The sequence below is a fragment of the Kryptolebias marmoratus genome, linkage group LG7 (genome assembly GCF_001649575.2).
Source record: "Kryptolebias marmoratus isolate JLee-2015 linkage group LG7, ASM164957v2, whole genome shotgun sequence".
In the NCBI taxonomy this organism is placed as follows: domain Eukaryota; kingdom Metazoa; phylum Chordata; class Actinopteri; order Cyprinodontiformes; family Rivulidae; genus Kryptolebias; species Kryptolebias marmoratus.
Genome location: NC_051436.1, coordinates 23,310,737 through 23,331,485, shown reverse-complemented (window position 1 = coordinate 23,331,485; position 20,749 = coordinate 23,310,737). Strand labels below are relative to the sequence as shown.

General features: G+C 38.6%; 1 protein-coding gene across 1 annotated transcript in view; it reads left to right on the top strand.

Moving 5' to 3' along the window:
* The window catches only part of col4a5 (collagen, type IV, alpha 5 (Alport syndrome)), a 115,569-nt gene that overhangs the window by 78,809 nt on the left and 16,011 nt on the right, over positions 1-20,749 (top strand). Inside the window, exons 24-48 of the mRNA XM_017436086.3 lie at positions 1,726-1,917; positions 2,720-2,888; positions 4,428-4,520; positions 4,598-4,702; positions 4,841-4,938; positions 5,092-5,242; positions 5,358-5,471; positions 7,184-7,351; positions 8,216-8,305; positions 12,662-12,808; positions 12,916-13,014; positions 13,101-13,190; positions 13,487-13,626; positions 13,714-13,840; positions 14,158-14,337; positions 14,428-14,478; positions 14,573-14,758; positions 17,753-17,886; positions 18,017-18,089; positions 18,224-18,295; positions 18,465-18,593; positions 19,358-19,456; positions 19,657-19,869; positions 19,970-20,147; positions 20,235-20,349. Of these exons, the coding sequence (XP_017291575.1) occupies positions 1,726-1,917; positions 2,720-2,888; positions 4,428-4,520; positions 4,598-4,702; positions 4,841-4,938; positions 5,092-5,242; positions 5,358-5,471; positions 7,184-7,351; positions 8,216-8,305; positions 12,662-12,808; positions 12,916-13,014; positions 13,101-13,190; positions 13,487-13,626; positions 13,714-13,840; positions 14,158-14,337; positions 14,428-14,478; positions 14,573-14,758; positions 17,753-17,886; positions 18,017-18,089; positions 18,224-18,295; positions 18,465-18,593; positions 19,358-19,456; positions 19,657-19,869; positions 19,970-20,147; positions 20,235-20,349 (3,213 nt within the window). The remainder of the gene's footprint in view (positions 1-1,725; positions 1,918-2,719; positions 2,889-4,427; positions 4,521-4,597; positions 4,703-4,840; positions 4,939-5,091; positions 5,243-5,357; positions 5,472-7,183; positions 7,352-8,215; positions 8,306-12,661; positions 12,809-12,915; positions 13,015-13,100; positions 13,191-13,486; positions 13,627-13,713; positions 13,841-14,157; positions 14,338-14,427; positions 14,479-14,572; positions 14,759-17,752; positions 17,887-18,016; positions 18,090-18,223; positions 18,296-18,464; positions 18,594-19,357; positions 19,457-19,656; positions 19,870-19,969; positions 20,148-20,234; positions 20,350-20,749) is intronic.

Here is a 20,749-nt window from a genome sequence, read left to right as displayed (position 1 = left end):
AGTGTGCGTATGTGTGTGTAGAGACAGTGGGAAGATGGTGTGGGGTGTGTGCGTATGTGTGTGTGTGTGTTTGCAGATAGCTCCATGAATCACGTCACAGAGGCCATTGTCTTTGATAATGTGATGAAATGTTATCAGCGAGCTCTGGGCAGATCCACAGATGTCCTTAGGCAGAGGGGGCAGAGCATCTTGTCTACATAGTTCCAGGAGAAATTTGAGATAGCTGACCAAGGTCAGCCTAGGGGAGCCAAATTCACAAACAAACAATAATTGTTTTGGTTCAGGCAAACATGTTTTCATCTGCCTTGAAAGTCTTGCTGATACTTCTCAATGGCGAATCCAAACAGCCAAATTCCAGGTACATTCTGCCTGTTCCGAGCAAGGAACTTTCTCCAAGATGTAACCCATATTATTCATGAGTTCCAGAAACGCAATTCAGTCTGCGGTCCTGTAAAAGAATCGCATCCAACTTGCGATTCAGCTCGCGTATCCACACAGTTTGACTGTTGACTGCTGTAACTGCCTAATCCAAACAGCAGAAATCCTTTTATTAAAAATCCAAATATGTAAAGATAGTCCTCATTTTCCACAGACAGACTTGATAGACAAACAGGATTCCAACGTTTCCAGGAATGCAACATGTATCCAGCAAAGAATGTCTTCTCAGGGCAAGCTGGCTCTCCTTTGGTCAGCCTTTGAAAGGCTGTAAAGTTTGTTCTCAAGATGCTGAACCCTGAGGAACTCCATGACAAACTTTGGTGTATGATGAAGATTCATTATTAACATTTATAAAACTGGAATCTGTCAAATAAATATGATTGAAACCATTTTAGAGCTGTTCCTGTAATCCCAATATCATGTTCAAGCCTCTATAGCAGAATATTGTGATCAACCGTATCAAATGCGGCACTGAGATCTAACAGAACAGGTATGGACACAAGTCCCTGTCTGAGGACATGAGGATATCATTAGTAACTTTCACCAGTGCTGTTTCTGTGCTATGATGAGCTCTAAACCCTGACTGAAACTCCGCAAACAGATTATTTCTGTCCAGATGTTCACATAATTGTTTGCAACTATTTTCTCAAGAATTTTTTAGATGAATGGGAGATTAGATAAAGGTCTGTAATTGGCCAGAACCCCTGAATCAAGATTGGTTTTCTTAAGTAAAGGTTTAATTACAGCAACCTTAAAGATCTGTGGTACATATCCATTCATTAATGACAAATTAAGCAGATCCAAAATTGGAACATTAATTAGGGTAAATACCTCTTTGAACAGCCTGGTTGGGATGGGATCCAGCAGCCATGTTGATGGTTTGAATGAAGCTATTATTTTTGACAATTCAGAAAGCTCAACAGGACAAAAACAGTTCAGACACAAATCAGGTTCTGGTGACATTTCTAAAGCTGCCTCATCTGATAGGGAATCAGAGGAAATAGTAGAAAGGGCGGTGTGAATTTTCTCTCTAATTAAAATAATTTCATTTATAATGAATCTCATGATGAAAAACAATATTCTGCACTGGAGAAAGCAGTCTTTTCATGATTTATCACTAAGCCTAGTTGTGACTTCAGACATCATCTTATATGTTCAAACGTTCAATAATCAGTTTTTTATTCATGCTTCTCTTTTATTTTAGAGCTTTTCAGTTGTTACTTGTTATTATTAAACTCAGGTTTTGCTGATAGCCAAATTGTTTGATTTTTGAAATTTCCTTTTTAGGGTCAGTCTGGTCCTCAAGGTCCTCCAGGCTTTCCTGGAGAGAAAGGAGACCCAGGCGATGCCCTTACAGTTCCTGGTCTCAAAGGGGAAAAGGGTGACAGTGGTTTCCCTGGACAACCCGGTCTGCCTGGTCTGGATGGTCAACCTGGTCGTGATGGACAACCTGGACCTCCTGGTCCTAAGGGAGTGCCTGTTGGTGGCTTTCATTTGTATTTACATTAGAGATAGAATTTTGCATTTCATGCAAAACTACTGTTGGAAATTAATTTGTAATTTTTTGGTAATTTTCTTCATGTTATTCTCCACACTTCTCCCCACCCCCATACAGCATGAACATGCACATAGAAACAACCAAGTAACAGCCATTCATGAGCTTCATAATGCACGTTTATTTCACCTTTTAATCACGCAATAAATATCAACTGATCATAAATAAGGCACTGTAACTGGATTCTGAACAAAGAGAATTCTGAAATATAGTGTACTGAGTGAATATAGTGCTGACATGGACATTAACTACGCTCATCCTAACGGGGCTCTAATTTTAGCATCCGTTTTATAATTTAGAACCGTTGTCTCTTTCATATTTACGACCCTTGCTGGCAAAATGAGTCGGAATCCACACAGGCGTCAATGCAAAATAAGTGAGAATATTGTTGTTTTTTTCCATAATTGAGATCTACATAAAAAGTCCATAAAGACACCAGATTTCAACAAACTGATGTATCATTTTGAAGCTTTTGAGTTGGAGAATTTGAAAATAATAACTAATATTTCCTCATTTTGCCAGAACAGGTCACTTTTTCTTTAAGGAAAATGAGCATGTCCACATGGTCAGGATGAAGATTTGCTATGACTTTAGTCTCTACCACAAGTTCTGCCTCTGAAAAAAACTCAGATGGAAATATTCAAAATTAACTGACCATCTTTAATCTATATCAGTCCATTCATTCAGTTCTTTCATAACTTGTGTCTTTGTGAATGTGGCCTGTAGGGTTCTTTATTGCTGAAAGGAGAACGAGGGCTTCCTGGTGAGCCAGGTTTGCCTGGCATTCCTGGAGACAGAGGTCCCCCAGGCTCCCCTGGCTTTGGACTTCCAGGACCACAGGGAGATAAAGGTGTTCAAGGCATCTCAGGGAGACCTGGAGCTCAAGGTGTAACTGGTAAGAAAAATATTTACTTTGGATTTGTTCAAATATGATACAGATCTTAATTTGTTTATTGTTTTTAAAATAAGTATAAACGTATAAGTTAGTGCTGGGCGATATGGAAAAAATCCTATATCACGAAGTGGATAATTTTATATCACGATAACGATATATATCACGATATACCCCAATTACGTACGTTGTCAGTTATTCTCTAAAAAATATGAAAAAATTATCTAATTTCTTACTTTTTCAAGCTTTATTTCGAAGTGACATTTAACTGAACTTTCACAAATGAGATCTGCTGCATTTCAGTGCAGCAATATATATGTACCTGTTAGACGTAACAGTATCAAATGACAACAGACTCCATTATCTTCGGCCGGCTATAGTTTCACTTTTCACAACTTTCCCGGCTCTTTTACAACTTGTTTGTTTGCACTTTTTGGATTGTTGAATATTCTTTTTCGTGTTTCTTCTTTAAGTGATAGAAGAGGTTTGTTGTGTTGGCGTCAGATGAGAAAACAGTCTAATAGCAGAGTTAGCATTAGCATTAGCAGAGTTAGCATATTACTTTTTTCTGCTCCGTGTCGGACTTCTTGAACCAAATCACAGACGTCCCCCTGGTTTTGGTAAAAGTCTTTCTGCTAGCTGTCTCTACTTGTTGCGACCCCGGGTTTGATACTTCATGCGTCTCCATCTTTCAGCACTTATGGTGAAAACACGGCGCCGCACAGAAAGCTGCTGCCGTAAAGCATGTCGCAAACCCACATGTAAAGCAGAGTCATGTCTTAAAACGGAGGATAGTTATTTGTTCTTCTTATTTATCACTTATATAAACTGAATGTATGCAAAGTGACAACACTAATGCATTCGTCGTAGCCTACGTTATGAAATATTTACATGAATCATTGATACAATTATGATAGAAACGATAGAGACAAACGATAGAGACGATAGAAGAAAATATATCACGATAGACACTTTTCTATCGTCCCCACGATATGTATCCTTATATCGCCCAGCACTAGTATAAGTCAGAAAAAAAGCCACCACCTGACTTTAACTAAGCAAGTAGGTAGGAGAATTTGATTAAACAAATATTTTAACAATTGATGAGTTACAGTTTTTACCTCTAACTGATGTGAGAAACGTCTTTCGTATTTAAGATGATTGTTTTAAAGAAGCACATCACTTAGGATGACAGTGCCAGGACTCATATTGTTCATATTATATAAAAAGTTGTTTAGGGAGAATGAAATATTGTTCACACATATGGAATAGCCAGGAGAAACACCAACCTTAAATCTCATTGAGTGTCTTTATGTTTTTCTTGGAAAGACTACATAGCAGTCTGACTTTCCTAACACTAATGCAAGGTTTGGTTAAAAATAAATAAATAAATAAATGTGAAATGTGATAATCAAAGTTTATCAGAATAACAAAATAGAAAGGTGTAAGTGTGCAGTGCTTTAACAAAATAATAATACTGTATGTTTAGATGACTGCATTTGTGAGGTCAAAGAAATATTTATTGTTTCATTTTACATGAAGGTCCTAAAGGTGAACCAGGACTGACAATATCAGACAAAGGTCTACCAGGACCCAGAGGGCAGGATGGTGAGCCAGGACTGCCTGGTGCACCAGGTACACCGTCTTGCTTGTGAAGTAAAGTGTGTTTTTTCTGTCAAGGATAAGTACAATAACATTCTGCCTGCTATCAGGTTCCCCAGGTCAGCCCGGTCAGCCTGGTTTTCCAGGTTTACAAGGACCAAAAGGTGATCCTGGATTATCAGGAATTGGGCTCCCAGGTCCTCCAGGAGCTAAAGGTAAAAATGCCTAATCTCATTTTACCCTTTATCTACATGTTACCTATCCTCTTCTTGTATTCATACCTGCTTATATGAGTCTTTAGATGTCCTTGGATCCATTTTTGTCTCTTCATTACCTTGTTAATTCTTCTTCAGGATTCCCAGGTATTCCTGGCCAGCCAGGAGCTCCAGGAAAACCAGGGAGGCAAGGATTAGATGGATTCCCTGGCCAGCCAGGGCTTGCTGGTTCCAAGGTATATGTTGTGTAATTAGTATAGATGGAAAGTTTTTTACAACCCAGAACAATAAATGGCTAATTGTTTTTGTTGTGGATAAATCTATTTTACTGGTCTTCTAATTATTTCCTACCTGATGGATTAAAATGAACCATTTTGTGTGTGTGATAGGGTGAACCTGGATTTGGGCTTCCTGGTCCTCCAGGTTTACCAGGACAACCTGGACCTAAGGGTTTCACAGGACCAAAGGGAGACCCTGGTTTCCCTGGAAATCCTGGTCCACCAGGACGGCCTGGATTTGATGGAGCTTCAGGATCAAAAGGTACATATGTGTGTGTATTTCTAATAGCAGTACAGCATTTTGGAATTTAAAAATACACCAAAACCTTCTCCCAGTACTCATTTGACAGCCATATTCTTATATTATCCTTGCCTAGGTGAGCCTGGTACACCTGGTATACCTGGTGCTCGTGGGCCACCTGGATTACCCAGTATTGGTTCACCGGGACCTGCAGGTCCCCCAGGACTTCCAGGCCCTGTCGGACCACCAGGTAATGTAGTCAAAATAAAATTAGGTTTGTGTTTTTTTATTCTCTTTAACATTTTTTTTTTTTTTGATATAGGATTGGTAATGTAAAAATTGAATGTAACTGGGTTTATTTGAGTCGCATCTTTTCTCAACATTCACATTGTAATTGCTTTTACTGGAATGCCACGTCTTAGTCTTTTGTTTCATTGAAACACCTTTAGGAATTTCACATCTCTGTCTTGTTTCTTGGCTTCAAACCCAATAAACAGATTTTTTTAGTTTACACAACTCAAATCACAGAGGAGCACTTTCCATGGCTGACCACTGCAACATTACTTCAGCCTGTATCTCACTGTGCTGTGACTGTTGGCAACCAGTTAGACACACATAATTGTGAGAAAATACACAGATTTCTCTTGGAATCACACTGAATTGTTCTTGAAACACTTTTGTTTACCTAATTAGATTTGATGAAATTGTGGGATTTTGAAACATTCATGGGAAAATTATGCACATTTTCTTGCCTCAGTTTAGTCACAAATTGTATTAACTATGTCTCAGTCGTGTCCTAATTTGATTGCAATTTACATTTATTCTCTTTTTTGTTTCCAAAAACTCACAATTTGGTTTAAAGTTGCCAAACCCTCTCAAAGTTGTCTCACATTACTTGCACTTTCTGTAAACTAAATTGAGAAGGGTTTGAGACAGGTTCCAGATGCCAGCAATGACTCTGTGCAAATTTTTCAAACTCCTCAAAATTCCAGTGACATGAAAGTGAGGCCCTGTGTCTCCAATTAGTAAATTGAAAGCCTTTGCAAACATTTCATGACATTTGGAAATATCTTTGTGAACGATGTTCTTAATTTGTTGGCAATAGTTGCAGCCCATTGAGATCCTAGTTGTAAGCATTACATCAGCCACAAACTAACACCATATTTTTAAAAAGAGATTTTCTACTGTGTCTGCACCTCCTGTCCACACCAAAAGTAAGATTTAGGGTTAACTTAGCTTCTGTTCACATTTGTACAAACTTGACATTTAAATTAAATATATGGATTTTTTTCAGGTAATTGAGATTTGCCTGAAAGTAAGTTCATAAGGTCACAATTGTGCAATCCCACTAACTAAAATAGCACAGAATTTTCCTGAACTACCTTTAAATCAAAGTTTTCTAACAGGTATGTCATCAGAAATAACTTGTTTGTCTTTAATTTTTCTCTGCTTGCTGTCTTAGGACTGGGAAATCCCTTTGTGTAATCTTTGGTTTTATTGTGAAGCTTAGGAATTACTTTGTTTAAATGTTGGGCTGGAATTCCCAATGACATTATTCTAGACCCCCAAAAAACTGTTTTTAAACCAGTACTCTTGTAAACAAAACAAGCTTGTTGCCAGGCCACTTGATAAATCATCATATTTTAACTATCTATCATTTTGAAGCTTTTGAGATGGAGAATTTAATAGTAATAATAAATCAATTTTTGAAAAATTCTTCATTTTGACTTATTTTGTCAGCAAAGGTTACATTTGTGTTATAAACAAAATAAAACCCCTCAATTTCTAAACTGTACTCATCCTGGATTTCACTTTGTGTCTATTAAGGGCTAAGTTAGCGGTCACCTAAGGGGAATTAAATCTACCAAGCTTTGGTGGAAAAATTAGCCTGTCTTCACAGAAGAAGGGGGAATTCAGAAACTGTTTCATTATTTGGCAATTAAATGAAAGTCATCTTTATAGGATACCCAGGAGCAAATGGACCAAAAGGAGATCCTGGCCCTCCAGGTCTAGACATTCCAGGTCTACCAGGAGACAGAGGAAGTCCTGGTTTCCCAGGTCTTCCAGGACCAATAGGACCACCAGGACCACCTGGAGGACCTGGACGGGATGGAATACCTGGACTATTGGGTAAAGTGGCCCCATAAAATTTAACATGATCTTTTAAACTAAGATCATGTTATATTGGGAAATGACAGAGTTGTAGCCATTTTGATCAGACCTTGAAAACCAAAAGCTGAGCTGACGTGATAATGTAAGGTATTATTTGATCTGTTAGCAATAGCATTATGTCTTGTGAATGACTCTCAGGTACTCTTGCATCAAATTTCTGCTCAATATTTATAAAATTGTCTGAGTTGTAGCCATTGTTGTATTTTCTAAGGTTGATTAAACATGGCAGCTATCAGTAATTAGGTTCAAAAATTAATCAGTTGTAAATGTACATCAGATGTTTACTTTCTGAGAGTTTCATAAAAATTTGAACACTAATATTTTATTAAAGTCCAGACACAAACAAAAACACAAATCACAAATATTTTACAAACACTACACACAAACACACACATAGACAGGCAAAAAGCCTTTTAGCAGCAAACGATAAATAGTCTGCCAGGCAGATGTGTTAGAACATGGCTTTTGTTAAAACATCTAATATTAAGATTCTGTTTGCATGTGGTGATCCTGAGAGATGGAGGGCACGCAGATGCAAACAGTCCTCTCTTTGGCTATCTTATATTGTTTTTATTTTTTTAAAGAATGCATTTTTAGCCTGGTTCTACCACATAGGGAACTAAAATTTGTGGCTAATTGTTTAGAGGTTAGCTTGGCTTTATTTGTGTGAATGTATAGTTAATTGTTTTTCTGTTTTTCTTCTGGACCTGCTTTCCTTATTGCTTGATTTCAAATAAGCAGATTATAATGGATGGATGTGTTTTGCTTTGATTTATTTTCTGTTCTGACATACCATTAATATTGTCTGTTGTGCTGCTGTAGGTCAGAAAGGTGACATAGGTCCCATGGGACCTCCAGGATCTCCTGGGGGACCTGGTGCTCCTGGAGGGTCTGGCCCTCCAGGATTGAAAGGTATCTACACACTTCATATTTCAATCTAAACTAATTTTTTTAGCCTTTTTAAGCCATGTATTAGACAAAATCTTTGCCATTTTAATTTTAACACAAAAAATGAGAAAGTAAAATTTACCATTATACCATTTACCATTTATTGAACAACTAGATTTAAGTTTGGAGGCAATAAGGAATTTTGTAGAAGTCATTGTATCTTGAAAAACATAATAAATTATTTTTACACTGGCATTAATGTCAGATGACACACTTGGAATGGAGACATCCAACTTACAAAATTGAGCAAAGGCAAGTGAAGAGGACTAACTCACAGCTGCACATATGCCTTGAATAGAGACCCCTTTAACCAGGGCCCAGAATGCAGCCAGGCCACAAGTGGAGTGGTCACTCAGCTGTTCCTCAGGTGAAGAAAAGAAGGCGGTGGAATGAGAGAAGGAGCCCACCACCCTAGGCACAAAAACCGGGTTGGGCTGCATTGAGACTCTGACAGTCCCTGGACCAAACTTGGTGCAGGAGGGCCTTTAAGAAAGTGCATGAATATCACTGGCACTCTTAGCGGATGCCAGGGCCAGCAGAAGCACTGTCTGAAGAGATAGATTTTTTTAGGTCGACCTCTCAGAGAGGCTCGAATGGGGACCCAGAGAGGTCAGATCCCACGGAGGAGCCAGGGGCCTGAAAACAGAAAGAAGCCTATGCACACCCTTTAAAAAAATGGCTTACCAAGGAGTGCTGGCTGGCTGTTTAACTCTCAAAGCTGAGATGACAGCCAGGTACACTTTGACTGTAGAGAAGGCCTTCTTTTTGTTCAAGCGGTCATCTGCTTCAACCGGCTGGAGTTAGAGGACAGGAAAGAGATACAGACAAACACAGAATGACGGGTTCAGGTGGAGTTTCTACTGGAAGAAAGACAAAGAAAATTATGTTAATGATAGAAATAACTAGAGCACAGCAGCAGAGAGAGTAAATATGGTCAATTTGTTCTCCAGCAGTCTAAGCCTGTAGCAGCATAACTAAGGGATAGCTCAGGAAACCCAAGCCAACCCTAACCATAGGATTGATCAAAAAGGAAAGTCTTAAGTCTAATCTTAAAAGTAGACAGGGTGTTAGCCTCACGGACAGAAACCAGAAGTTGGTTCCACAAAAGAGGAGCCTGATAACTCTGCCTCCTGTTCTACTTTTGGAAACTCTAGGAATCACAAGTAAACCTGCAGTTTGAGAGTGAAGAGCTCTGTTAGGAAAATTTGGAACACTAAGATCTTTAATATAAGATGAAGCTTGGTTAGTGAGAGCTTTGTATGTTAGAAGTAAGATTTTAAATTCTCTTCTGAATTTGACAGGGGGCCAATGGAGAGAAGCTAAAACTAGACAAATATGATCTGTCCTCCTAGCTCTCATCAGAACTCTGGCAGCAGCATTTTGGATCAACTGAAGACTTTTTAAAGAGTTTTTTTGAACACCCAGATAATAAAGAATTACAAAAGTTGAGCTTATAAAATGATAAAATGCACGAACCAGTTTTTCTGCATCATTTTGAGACAAGATGCTTCTAATTTTAGTGATATTACATATGTGGAAGAAAGCAGATCTGGTAATGTTTTTCATGTGGGTGTTAAAAGACATATCCTGATCCAAAATAACACCAAGGTTATTTACATTAGAAATGGAGGCCAAATTAATGCTATTCAGAGGAAGTGAAAGGCTGTAAAGTTTGTTCCCAAGATGCTCCGGTCCAAAGACCACAACCTCTGTCCATTAAGAGTCATCCAGGTTTTTATGTCTTTAAAACATGTTTGTAATCTAAGTAACTGATAGGTTTCATCCGGTTTTATAAGTGAAGTGGGATTTATTTATATAGCACTTTTAAGCAACATGGCGATCCAAAGTGCTTTACAACAGAAACAAAAACAGAATCTGTACATAATGAAGTACAATGAAAAACAAAAAAGAAAAACACATCAATCATGTCTAATCTCAATGAATCATGTATAATCTAAATGGAATATAGGATAATCTAAATAAAATCATGAAACCAGACATATCTAAGAATGAGCTGAGACAGTCAAAATAGTAGCTAATCTAAACATATCTAAACATGAGCAAAATAGTAGCTAAACTACTTAACAATTAGGAATCTAACAATCTAACAATATCTAAAGTGTGAGCTAAGATAAACTAAACTAAACTAAATGTACGGTAAGGCTAAATAAGCTAAAAACATGACAATGCTAAACTAACTGTACCGAACCTTCTAAATAGTACCCCAGACCTGCTATACAGCCGACATAATAATTACTAACTAAGATAGAGAAAGAGGGAAGATGGGGAGGGGGGGTGAGGGTGGGGTGAGAGAGATGACAGAAACAGCGGAAAGTGTGCGTATGTGTGTGTAGAGACAGTGGGAAGATGGTGTGGGGTGTGTGCGTATGTGTGTGTGTGTGTTTGCAGATAGCTCCATGAATCACGTCACAGAGGCCATTGTCTTTGATAATGTGATGAAATGTTATCAGCGAGCTCTGGGCAGATCCACAGATGTCCTTAGGCAGAGGGGGCAGAGCATCTTGTCTACATAGTTCCAGGAGAAATTTGAGATAGCTGACCAAGGTCAGCCTAGGGGAGCCAAATTCACAAACAAACAATAATTGTTTTGGTTCAGGCAAACATGTTTTCATCTGCCTTGAAAGTCTTGCTGATACTTCTCAATGGCGAATCCAAACAGCCAAATTCCAGGTACATTCTGCCTGTTCCGAGCAAGGAACTTTCTCCAAGATGTAACCCATATTATTCATGAGTTCCAGAAACGCAATTCAGTCTGCGGTCCTGTAAAAGAATCGCATCCAACTTGCGATTCAGCTCGCGTATCCACACAGTTTGACTGTTGACTGCTGTAACTGCCTAATCCAAACAGCAGAAATCCTTTTATTAAAAATCCAAATATGTAAAGATAGTCCTCATTTTCCACAGACAGACTTGATAGACAAACAGGATTCCAACGTTTCCAGGAATGCAACATGTATCCAGCAAAGAATGTCTTCTCAGGGCAAGCTGGCTCTCCTTTGGTCAGCCTTTGAAAGGCTGTAAAGTTTGTTCTCAAGATGCTGAACCCTGAGGAACTCCATGACAAACTTTGGTGTATGATGAAGATTCATTATTAACATTTATAAAACTGGAATCTGTCAAATAAATATGATTGAAACCATTTTAGAGCTGTTTCTGTAATCCCAATATCATGTTCAAGCCTCTATAGCAGAATACTGTGATCAACTGCATCAAATGCGGCACTGAGATCTAACAGAACAGGTATGGACACAAGTCCCTGTCTGAGGACATGAGGATATCATTTGTAACTTTTGTGCTTTGATGAGCTCTAAGTGCTGACTAGAAATTCCTTAAACAGAATATTTGTGACCAGATTTTCACACAACTTGCAACTATTTTCTCAATTATTTTTGAGATGAATGGGAGCTTAGATATAAGTCTATAATTGGCCAGAACTCCTGAATCAAAATTGGGTTTCATAAGTAAAGGTTTAATTACTGCAACCTTAAAGCTCTGTGGTACATATCCATTAATTAGGGACAGATTAAGCAGATCAAAAAATGGGGATATTAATTAGGGTAAATACCTCTTTGAACAGCCTGGTTGGGATGGGATCCAGCAGACATGTTGATGGTTTGGATGAAGCTATTATTTTTGACAATTCAGAAAGCTCAACAGGACAAAAACAGTCCAAACACAAATTAGGTTCTAGTGACATTTCTAAAGCTGTCTCATCTGACAGGGAGGGAACAGTAGGAAGAATGGTGTAAATTTTCTCTCTAAATAAAATTATTTCATGAAGTCATCACTATTTAGAATTATAGGGATATGTGGCTCAACAGAGAGAGGACTCTTCATTAGGTCAGCTACAGTACCTTTCAAAATCCTGGAGTTGTTCTTATTCTCTTCTATTAAAGATGAATAATATACAGTTCTAGCTTCAGGAAGGGCTTTCTTGTATGTAGGCAGGCTATCTCTCCAGGTTAAATAGAGTTCTTTCATGTTAGTGGAGCGCCATTTTTTGCCAACTTTCTAGATGCCTGTTTTAGGATACGCTCTGACTGATCACTTTTTTTTCAGGCAAGCAGTTTTATCAAGTGATGTTTGCATTGAAGGTGTAATATTATCAACAAGATTGTCTAAATTGCTCTCTGTTGCATTAATCTGCAAGACAGAGGAGAATAATAATAACTGTGACTATTGTTGTTGATAAAAATAGAAACTTAGCAGCAGAAAGCACCCAACAGGGCCAAGAGACACCATATTTATCACCAAAGACAAGCAAAGGATCTCCCAGATTCTTATGTTGATGCTTTGCAGGCGAACCAGGATTCCCAGGTAGGGATGGTACACCAGGTCCGTCTGGGGTTAAAGGAGAGAAGGGAGATGCTGGCTTCCCGGGACCCCCAGGAAGGCCCTTGTCAGTAACGTCTCCAAAGGGAGACAAAGGAGATCCTGGACTCCCAGGTACATTAAATAACATCTGAACATCACCTCAAAGATTGATTTTATTTTCAGCTTGAAATGCAGCTTCTTCTTACTGCATAGTCACATACATACTGAACCATGTGTAGGTCTACCAGGACATCCGGGGCCGAAAGGTAATACTGGTCTTCCTGGTGACCCTGGACTACCAGGAGGAGACGGACGCCCTGGAATTTCTGGACTGCCAGGTAAGGGGTAACCACTTCATATTTACATAAAAATACTGTGGATGCATAAATGGATTTCTAACTTGGTGCTTCTATTTTTTTGTCAGGTCCTAAGGGAGAGCCTGGCATGCCAGGTGTTTCAGGTCCTCCTGGATCTCCAGGACCAAAAGGCATCATGGGAGAAATGGGAATTCCAGGTGGGTGAGCATTCTTATTATCAGGGTTTTGCATTTCTGTTGCTCTTACTGTTAGACTTTTTCAGGTTGTCATGAAAATTAAAATTCATTGCTTCAATAAATAAACTGTACAAATAATTCAGTAACAAACAATAGCTACCTATATCCTTAGAAGCAGTCTTGATAAGAGATATTTTCTTTGGTATTACCTGCACTTTTACATTGTTCTTGCAACTGAACCAATATCTTTTTTTCTGTGATGCATGTTTTTAATGAAATCCTTACCAGTTTTATGTTCTTCTGTAATATTACCACAGGACCTCCGGGGCTGAAAGGTGGATTTGGTTCCCCAGGTAGGCCAGGACCACCAGGTCAGTCAGGAGTTCCTGGCAACCCAGGACTCAAAGGGGACCCAGGGTCAGCTGGTGTTGGACCACCAGGAGTCCAAGGACTGAAGGTGACAGATTCAATTTTTTTACATATCTTTGTTTACAATAGCTTGAAGGTTTTTAATGTTGTTCACACTTCATTACATCTCTTGTAGGGTGAGCCAGGTCAACCAGGATACCCAGGAAGTCCTGGAACAAAAGGAACACAGGGACAACCTGGTCTCCCAGGTTTACCAGGCATACCTGGTGAGAAAGGTGATCCAGGCCTCCCAGGATTCCAAGGTGAATGTGGAAGTTTATAAGCTGACATTTACTTAAGAATGTATTTTGTCTTTTAAGCCATTTTCTTGAAAATCTCTTCAGAATTTGTATATTTAGAAGTAGCCCTGTTAAGATTGGAAATTGGAAATTACCTAGTGTTGTTGAATTAAAGGGAACATTTTAAGTGATGAAGTCAGCATAGTGTAATAGAAACACATAGTTATTGTAGCATCATGCAAGAAACCATTTTAGAACCATTTGTTAGACACAAAATATAGAGTTTCAATGGGATTTAACATGAAAGTGACCAATAAATCTTTTGTCTTCTCACTTATTAGGTCCCCCTGGTGTTCCCGGTCCGAAGGGTCTTGATGGTGGGCCTGGTGCCCCAGGTCTCACAGGAACCCCAGGTAGACAAGGAGAGCCTGGTCGTTCAGGACCACCTGGGCTTCCTGGAGAGAAGGGTCAGCCAGGTAGAGATGGGATCCCAGGACCAGCTGGAGTAAAAGGGGAGCCAGGTAAGTCCCGGGTCATTTAGACTAGATGTTGAATAAATATTATTTTAAAAAAATTAATTTGACTCAGTTGTGTTCTTATTTCCACCTCAGGGATTCCTGGTTTTGGTGGTCCAGGTCCCCCGGGGCTTCAAGGTCCACCAGGTAAGTTACTACCCAGTCTACTGCACCTGCATGCATACAGCTGTTGTAACTATATTATCTACAATAACTTTTCTTTCTGGTAATACCTGTAAAGGTGTTAAGGGAGAAATAGGTCCTCCTGGTCAACCTGGCACTCCAGGTTTTCCTGGTGTTAAAGGAGACCCTGGCCTTTCTGGTGCCCCAGGTCCTCCAGGTACTATGGGCCCTCAAGGACCTCCAGGACAGCCTTTACAAGGCCCTAAAGGGGTTCAGGGACCACCAGGACCACCTGGAAGAGGAGGTAAGCTTTTTTCTGTTCCATACACTGCTAGATATTTCTGCCTGCTATTTGATGCTGGAAAAAAAGGAAATTGTGAAAGTGTCATTTGGTTTTGTTTAGCAGTGGCTGATGGGAATTGTGATCCAGTTCAGAATAAAAAATGGCAAATTGTTTTTCCATCTAACCAGTGAAAACCCAGACATAAAATGGCCAAAACTCCACTTCAAATGATCCCAATGCTTTCATCACCATGCTCCTTGATTTGCATGGATGGTTGTTTCACCAAATCAGCTAAGGAGCCATGTCACTGTTTTGAGCACCGAAACACTTAAACCACACCAACCTCAACTTAAAACATGTTGGGGTGTTCCCTCTCTCACACCATTCTCTATTTTTCACTGGGATTTCAGTATGTCCAAAAATATGTGTATTTTTCACATTATTTTGCTAGTTTTATCTAATTAGTTTCCCACTGACTGATCTTTCCACCCTTGTGTTTCCTCGCTTATTTTTCCTCATTTGTTGATCCTATCATGTGTGACGGTGTAAACTTGTGTGCATTTGATATTTGTGGATTCTTTTTTGAAGAAACAGTTGACCAGAGTCAAACACAAACTCAGAAAACTATCAAGATGTTTAATTAATGGATTAAACAGGCATTTTTCTACAACCCTTCTATATTATGCATAGCAATAAATCAAAAATTACTGTCAGGTTGGGTGGTTGTAACCAATTAGACAAGAGCTTAGCATTTTCCTGGCTTTACCATCTGACTGTATTTGGTCCCACCGATCAAGTCATCTGTATGAAGACTATTCACTCCAACACACTTATGTACATATTGACAACAGGCCTCACATAGTATTGTACAACCCTGACACACTCCTCTGGAAAGAGAAAAATATTTGTTTCTTTTAATATTATTTTTTATGGGCAGTTTAAATGCCATAAACATATCATCAAATACATGATAATTTACATTTTAAATTGTCACACAAGTCATTAAAATTTGCTATTATTGACTTCTTAACATTATAAAATAACTTTAACCATCTTTTACGTGGAAATTTTATTGAACAATGTGACTTGTGTTTACATTTTTATGACCAAATCAGTTCATTACAAATTTACAAATGACCTATTATTAAGTTTAGAACAGCTGATAATAAATCAGTAAAATATGAAGCTAAAACAGTCATAATTCACAAATGCGCTGAACAATTCACACGCACACAGGAGTCACAAATGCACAGAAGGATACATGTGGACAGAACAAGATTTACACTTGACATTTGTATTTCTGATGCAAGCAAAAATATATCCTGACTTACAAACTGCTTCTGGTCTGTGGACTTCGCTACATTTGTGTGTGACTTCACCATTTGAGTCTAACCTGTCCTCCAGGATAGACTCAAATTGTTTCAGTGTTTGGTACACATTTTGTGGTAGACATCCAGCCTGACTGTTGTGCTTCCATGCAGGGCTGAAATAGCATTCACATAATGCAACACAATTTTACAGGATCATCTTGAAAAATAAGAGTTGCATTTTTTTTGTCTTTTTTGGGAATCATTGTACTTTAAACCTGTATCTTTTGGCTTTGACTGGTGAAGACTAGTGGAACACAAAAAACTGCAAGAAAACATGCAAATTTTCACTTGGAATTGCAATGATTTTGTACTTAAAACATGTTAGTGTAGAGTTGAAACCAGAAGTTTACATACACTATAAATAAAGACATGCATTTTTGTCACAGTCTGATGTGAAATCAGAATAAACTTGTCCCGTTTTAGGTCAATTAGGTTTTTCAAAATTATTACTATTTGCTAAATGCCAGAATAATGAGAGAGATCATGTTTTTAAGGCAATTTTGATTACTTTCTTCAACGTCAAAAGTTTAAATACACTTCATTAGTATTTGGTACCATTGCCCTTAAACTGTATGACTTGGGTCAAACGTTTTGGATATCCTTCCACAAGTTTCTCACAATAGTTGGCAGGAATTTCGGCCCGTTCCTCCTGACAGAACTGGTGTAACTGAGCCATGTTTGTAGGTTTACACATGCCTTTTCAGCTTTACCCATACATTTTTGATGGGATTGAGATCAGGGCTTTGTGATGGCCACTCAAAAACCCTGACTTTGTTATCCTTAAGCCATTTTGTCACCAGTTTGGCAGTATGCTTCGGGTTATTGTCCATTTGTTCCCAAGCTTTAACTTCCTGGCTGATGTCTTGAGATGTTGCTTCAGTATTTCCACATAATGTTCTTTCCTCATGGTGCCATCTATTTTGTGAAGTGCACCAGTCCCTCCTGCAGCAAAACAACCCCACAACATAATGCTGCCACCCCCGTGTTTCACAGTCAGGATGGTGTTCTCAGGCTTGCAAGCTTCCCCCTTTTTCCTCCAAACATAACAATGGTTGTTATGGCCAAACAGTTCAATTTTAGTTTAGTCAGACCACAGGACATGTCTCCAAAAATGAAGGTCTTTGTCCCTGTGTGCATTTGCAAACATTAATCTGGCTTTTTTATGTTTTCTCTGTGAATGTTTTGAGGCATTTTGGAAACTCACAAATGCCATTCACAAGTTGCCATCAACAAACACAGCAAAATGCAATTCAAGCTTTAGAAATAAAGATTTGATTAAATATTGAGTGGGATTGCAAAAAACTAGTTTCTTCTCAGCCATGAAATATTTTTGAGCTAGTTCAAGCATTTGAAATGACCTTTTGTTTATGTTTAATGGTTTTCACTCATTAATTATGGTATTTTGAGCTATCTAGACCACAATATTTTACAGTGTAGCAGGTCTTTTCATTAGATTTAGAGTTTCTGATTAGCTAAATGCATGTTTACTTAATATCTCTAAAAATAGTGTAGTCCACTGTTATTTGCAAAGTTTAATTCAAAAAAAGCCAAAAAGGCTTGTTGCTAAAGGGAATTTAAACCAATTTCAACCTTGGTGAGAATAAAATGCTAAATATACCTGATGATTTAACATTTCTATCTGTAGGTCCGCCCGGCCCAGAGGGTCCCCGTGGACTTCAAGGAAGTGGCGGTGTTAAAGGAGAGAAGGGTAATCCCGGTACTCCTGGCCAGCCTGGCTTCACCGGACAGAAAGGAGACACTGGGTTTCCAGGCCCTCAGGTACTGTTTGATTTTCCTTTAAAAAAAAAAAACAAACATCAACAACAAAAAATAAAAGACTGGGACATACTAAACAAGCTGGCCTCTAACTAAATTCTAAATTTTACTGACTGCATTTCTTTCTTACAAGGGAATCCCTGGTATTCCTGGTGCCCCTGGTATGAAGGGAGATTTTGGACCACCTGGTGATTCTGGATTCCCTGGTTAGTTCACAAATAATGTTTTTTTTCGATGGGTTTGGGGGCAGGGGCTCCATTCTGTCCTATCAAAGTGTACTTTGGTCTTAAGCAATAATTGTATGCAATGGCGAAAGTTTTGATTATTTTATATTTCCCAGGATCAAAGGGAGAGCCAGGAAACCCTGGTATTAATGGTCTCCCTGGAGATCCTGGCAGTTCTGGAACTCCTGGTGGGTAAACACACAGTGCCACTTAGATTAAAATTTGAATTTAGCTATACACAGTCTGGTGCATGTTTCCTGTTTTAAAAAGAAGAGGAACAACCATCTTTTAAAAAACAAAGATGGTCGTTTAAATCCATTTGGAAATAAATAATTCTTATGTTTTACTTCTACCTAGGTCTTCCTGGTGACCCCGCTATATCTCCACTGCCTATAGTTGTGAAAGGAGATCCAGGACCTCCTGGTCCGCGGGGCTTCCCTGGGTCCCAAGGTCCACCTGGTCCTCCTGGACCTGAAGGATCCTCAGGTGGGTCAAACTGGGTTTCTTTTTTGTTGTGACAAAAAAGAAGTCAGACTTGAAAATTTGACTTGTAATTTATTTATTTATTTTTTTTAGTTCTAGTCATGGTTGCAGAACTAGCCTAAGCCAGAGTTACAAAATCTGTGGGTTGAAACATCTTAAATTTTTGCTCTTTTTGTAGTATGTGGTAACGCTGAGTGACAAGAGCTATTTACAAGTTTTCATTTTTGTTTTTTGCCACAGCAGTAATTAGGTCATGAATGTAATAAGTTAATCCAAAATCTACACCACTAGTGTTTTCTGTTTATGAATATTTCTATCCACACGGTTTTAACAAAAATATTAAAATACTGTAACATGCCATTTGGTGGCGAGAATGTCCATATGAACAATACATAAAAATACAGATGGCTAAAAATTCTTCAAAACCTGTTTGTTTATTTTTTAATTTTCAGCTTTAAATTTCTGAATAATTTAGGAGTCTATTACTAAAATAATTAATTATTCGTCAAAACGTTTGTAACCTAATAACTGATTCCTACAACATTAATATTTTTCTTATAGCTATTTTATTTGTTTGTTTTTGCGGTAAAATAATGGATTTACCACCAAAAACAACTGGTTGACCAAACCAAACATTTAATTTCAAAGCACTTGGTTGAGATTTTTTTATACATTAGCTCAGCTTGACTGTCCAATTTTTAACCTGACAAGTGATTAATTATCATGCTGTACAACTTTTATGTATTTGTTTTTTTTTCCTCCCCCAGGTTCAAGAGGTGAACCTGGAGATCCTGGTATTCCTGGTCCTATAGGTTTCAGAGGCCCACCTGGAAAGAAGGGAGACTCTGGACCTGCTGGTCAGCCTGGTAAGCAAAGCAAAGTATCCTAATAATTTTCTAAGTTGTTTTATTGAAGCAGTAATCTTTTTTACTAAAACTGAAGTAAGTTTATGTAATTTTATAATTGTTTATTTTTTCTGTAGAAAGGATTCCTTCTGCTGCTTTAGCTCCAGCCATTGCACAGGTTTTGGTTTTTTATTTGATTTAGATTTTTCCTTTTATCTCAGGTCTACAAGGCAACCGCGGTCCCACTGGTCCAGATGGTCAACAGGGTCCCCCCGGTATTCCCGGATCAGTCTCAGCAGCCCATGGTTTCCTTATCACCAGACACAGCCAGACTGAAGAACTGCCCTCGTGTCCTGCTGGGACTTACTCTGTCTATGAGGGGTACTCTCTGTTGTATGTGCAGGGCAATGAGAGGGCACACGGACAGGACCTCGGTACGATAAGTTTCTATTTTATGAAACTTTTAATTTTACTTGAAAGAAGGGTCAGAAAACAAAAATTTCAGCTAGTTACATGCATATGTTTTTATTCCAGGCACAGCCGGCAGCTGTTTGAGCAGATTCAGCCCCATGCCCTTCATGTTCTGCAACATCAACAACATATGCAGCTTTGCATCACGTAACGACTACTCATACTGGCTGTCCACGCCAAAGCCCATGCCTATTTCTATGGAAGCTGTTACCGGAGCAGACATCGAGCCTTACATCAGCAGGTAAAAAAGGAGGTGGAAGGAGACAAGCTCTGGTAAGTGTAGGAAGATGGCTAATATTCCTTCCTTGGTGTCGGTGTGTGTTTCCAGGTGTAGAGTGTGTGAAACTCCAGCCATGGTGATTGCAGTCCACAGCCAGACCATTCAGATACCCACTTGCCCTGCAGACTGGGAACCTCTGTGGATTGGATACTCCTTTATGATGGTAAAATGACTCATACAAGCACACATACTTTGTTTTGTTACAAACATTCACCTTACAATACGCAGGGTTTCCCCCAGAAAAGAGTCTAAGTCCGGTGGTAGGTGGCCGTTCGCCGGCTGACCGTGATTTAGTAAAAAAAAAGATTAAAGTTGAAAGGAAAGTTTAAAATATAGCTATTTACTATGTGATATTGTAGGATATTTGTGCCAAACATTTACTCAACTACAGTTTTACAAAAAGGAACTTTAGAAATATTTTTTTAAACAAAAATACAATTAAAATAAATACTAATTGTTTGCACCTAATTTGAATCCTAATTTAAGTCACATTTACAAATAAATTAAATTAACATAAATGAAAAAGTGCAAACAAAGCACCAACACATGTCTCACATCAAGGC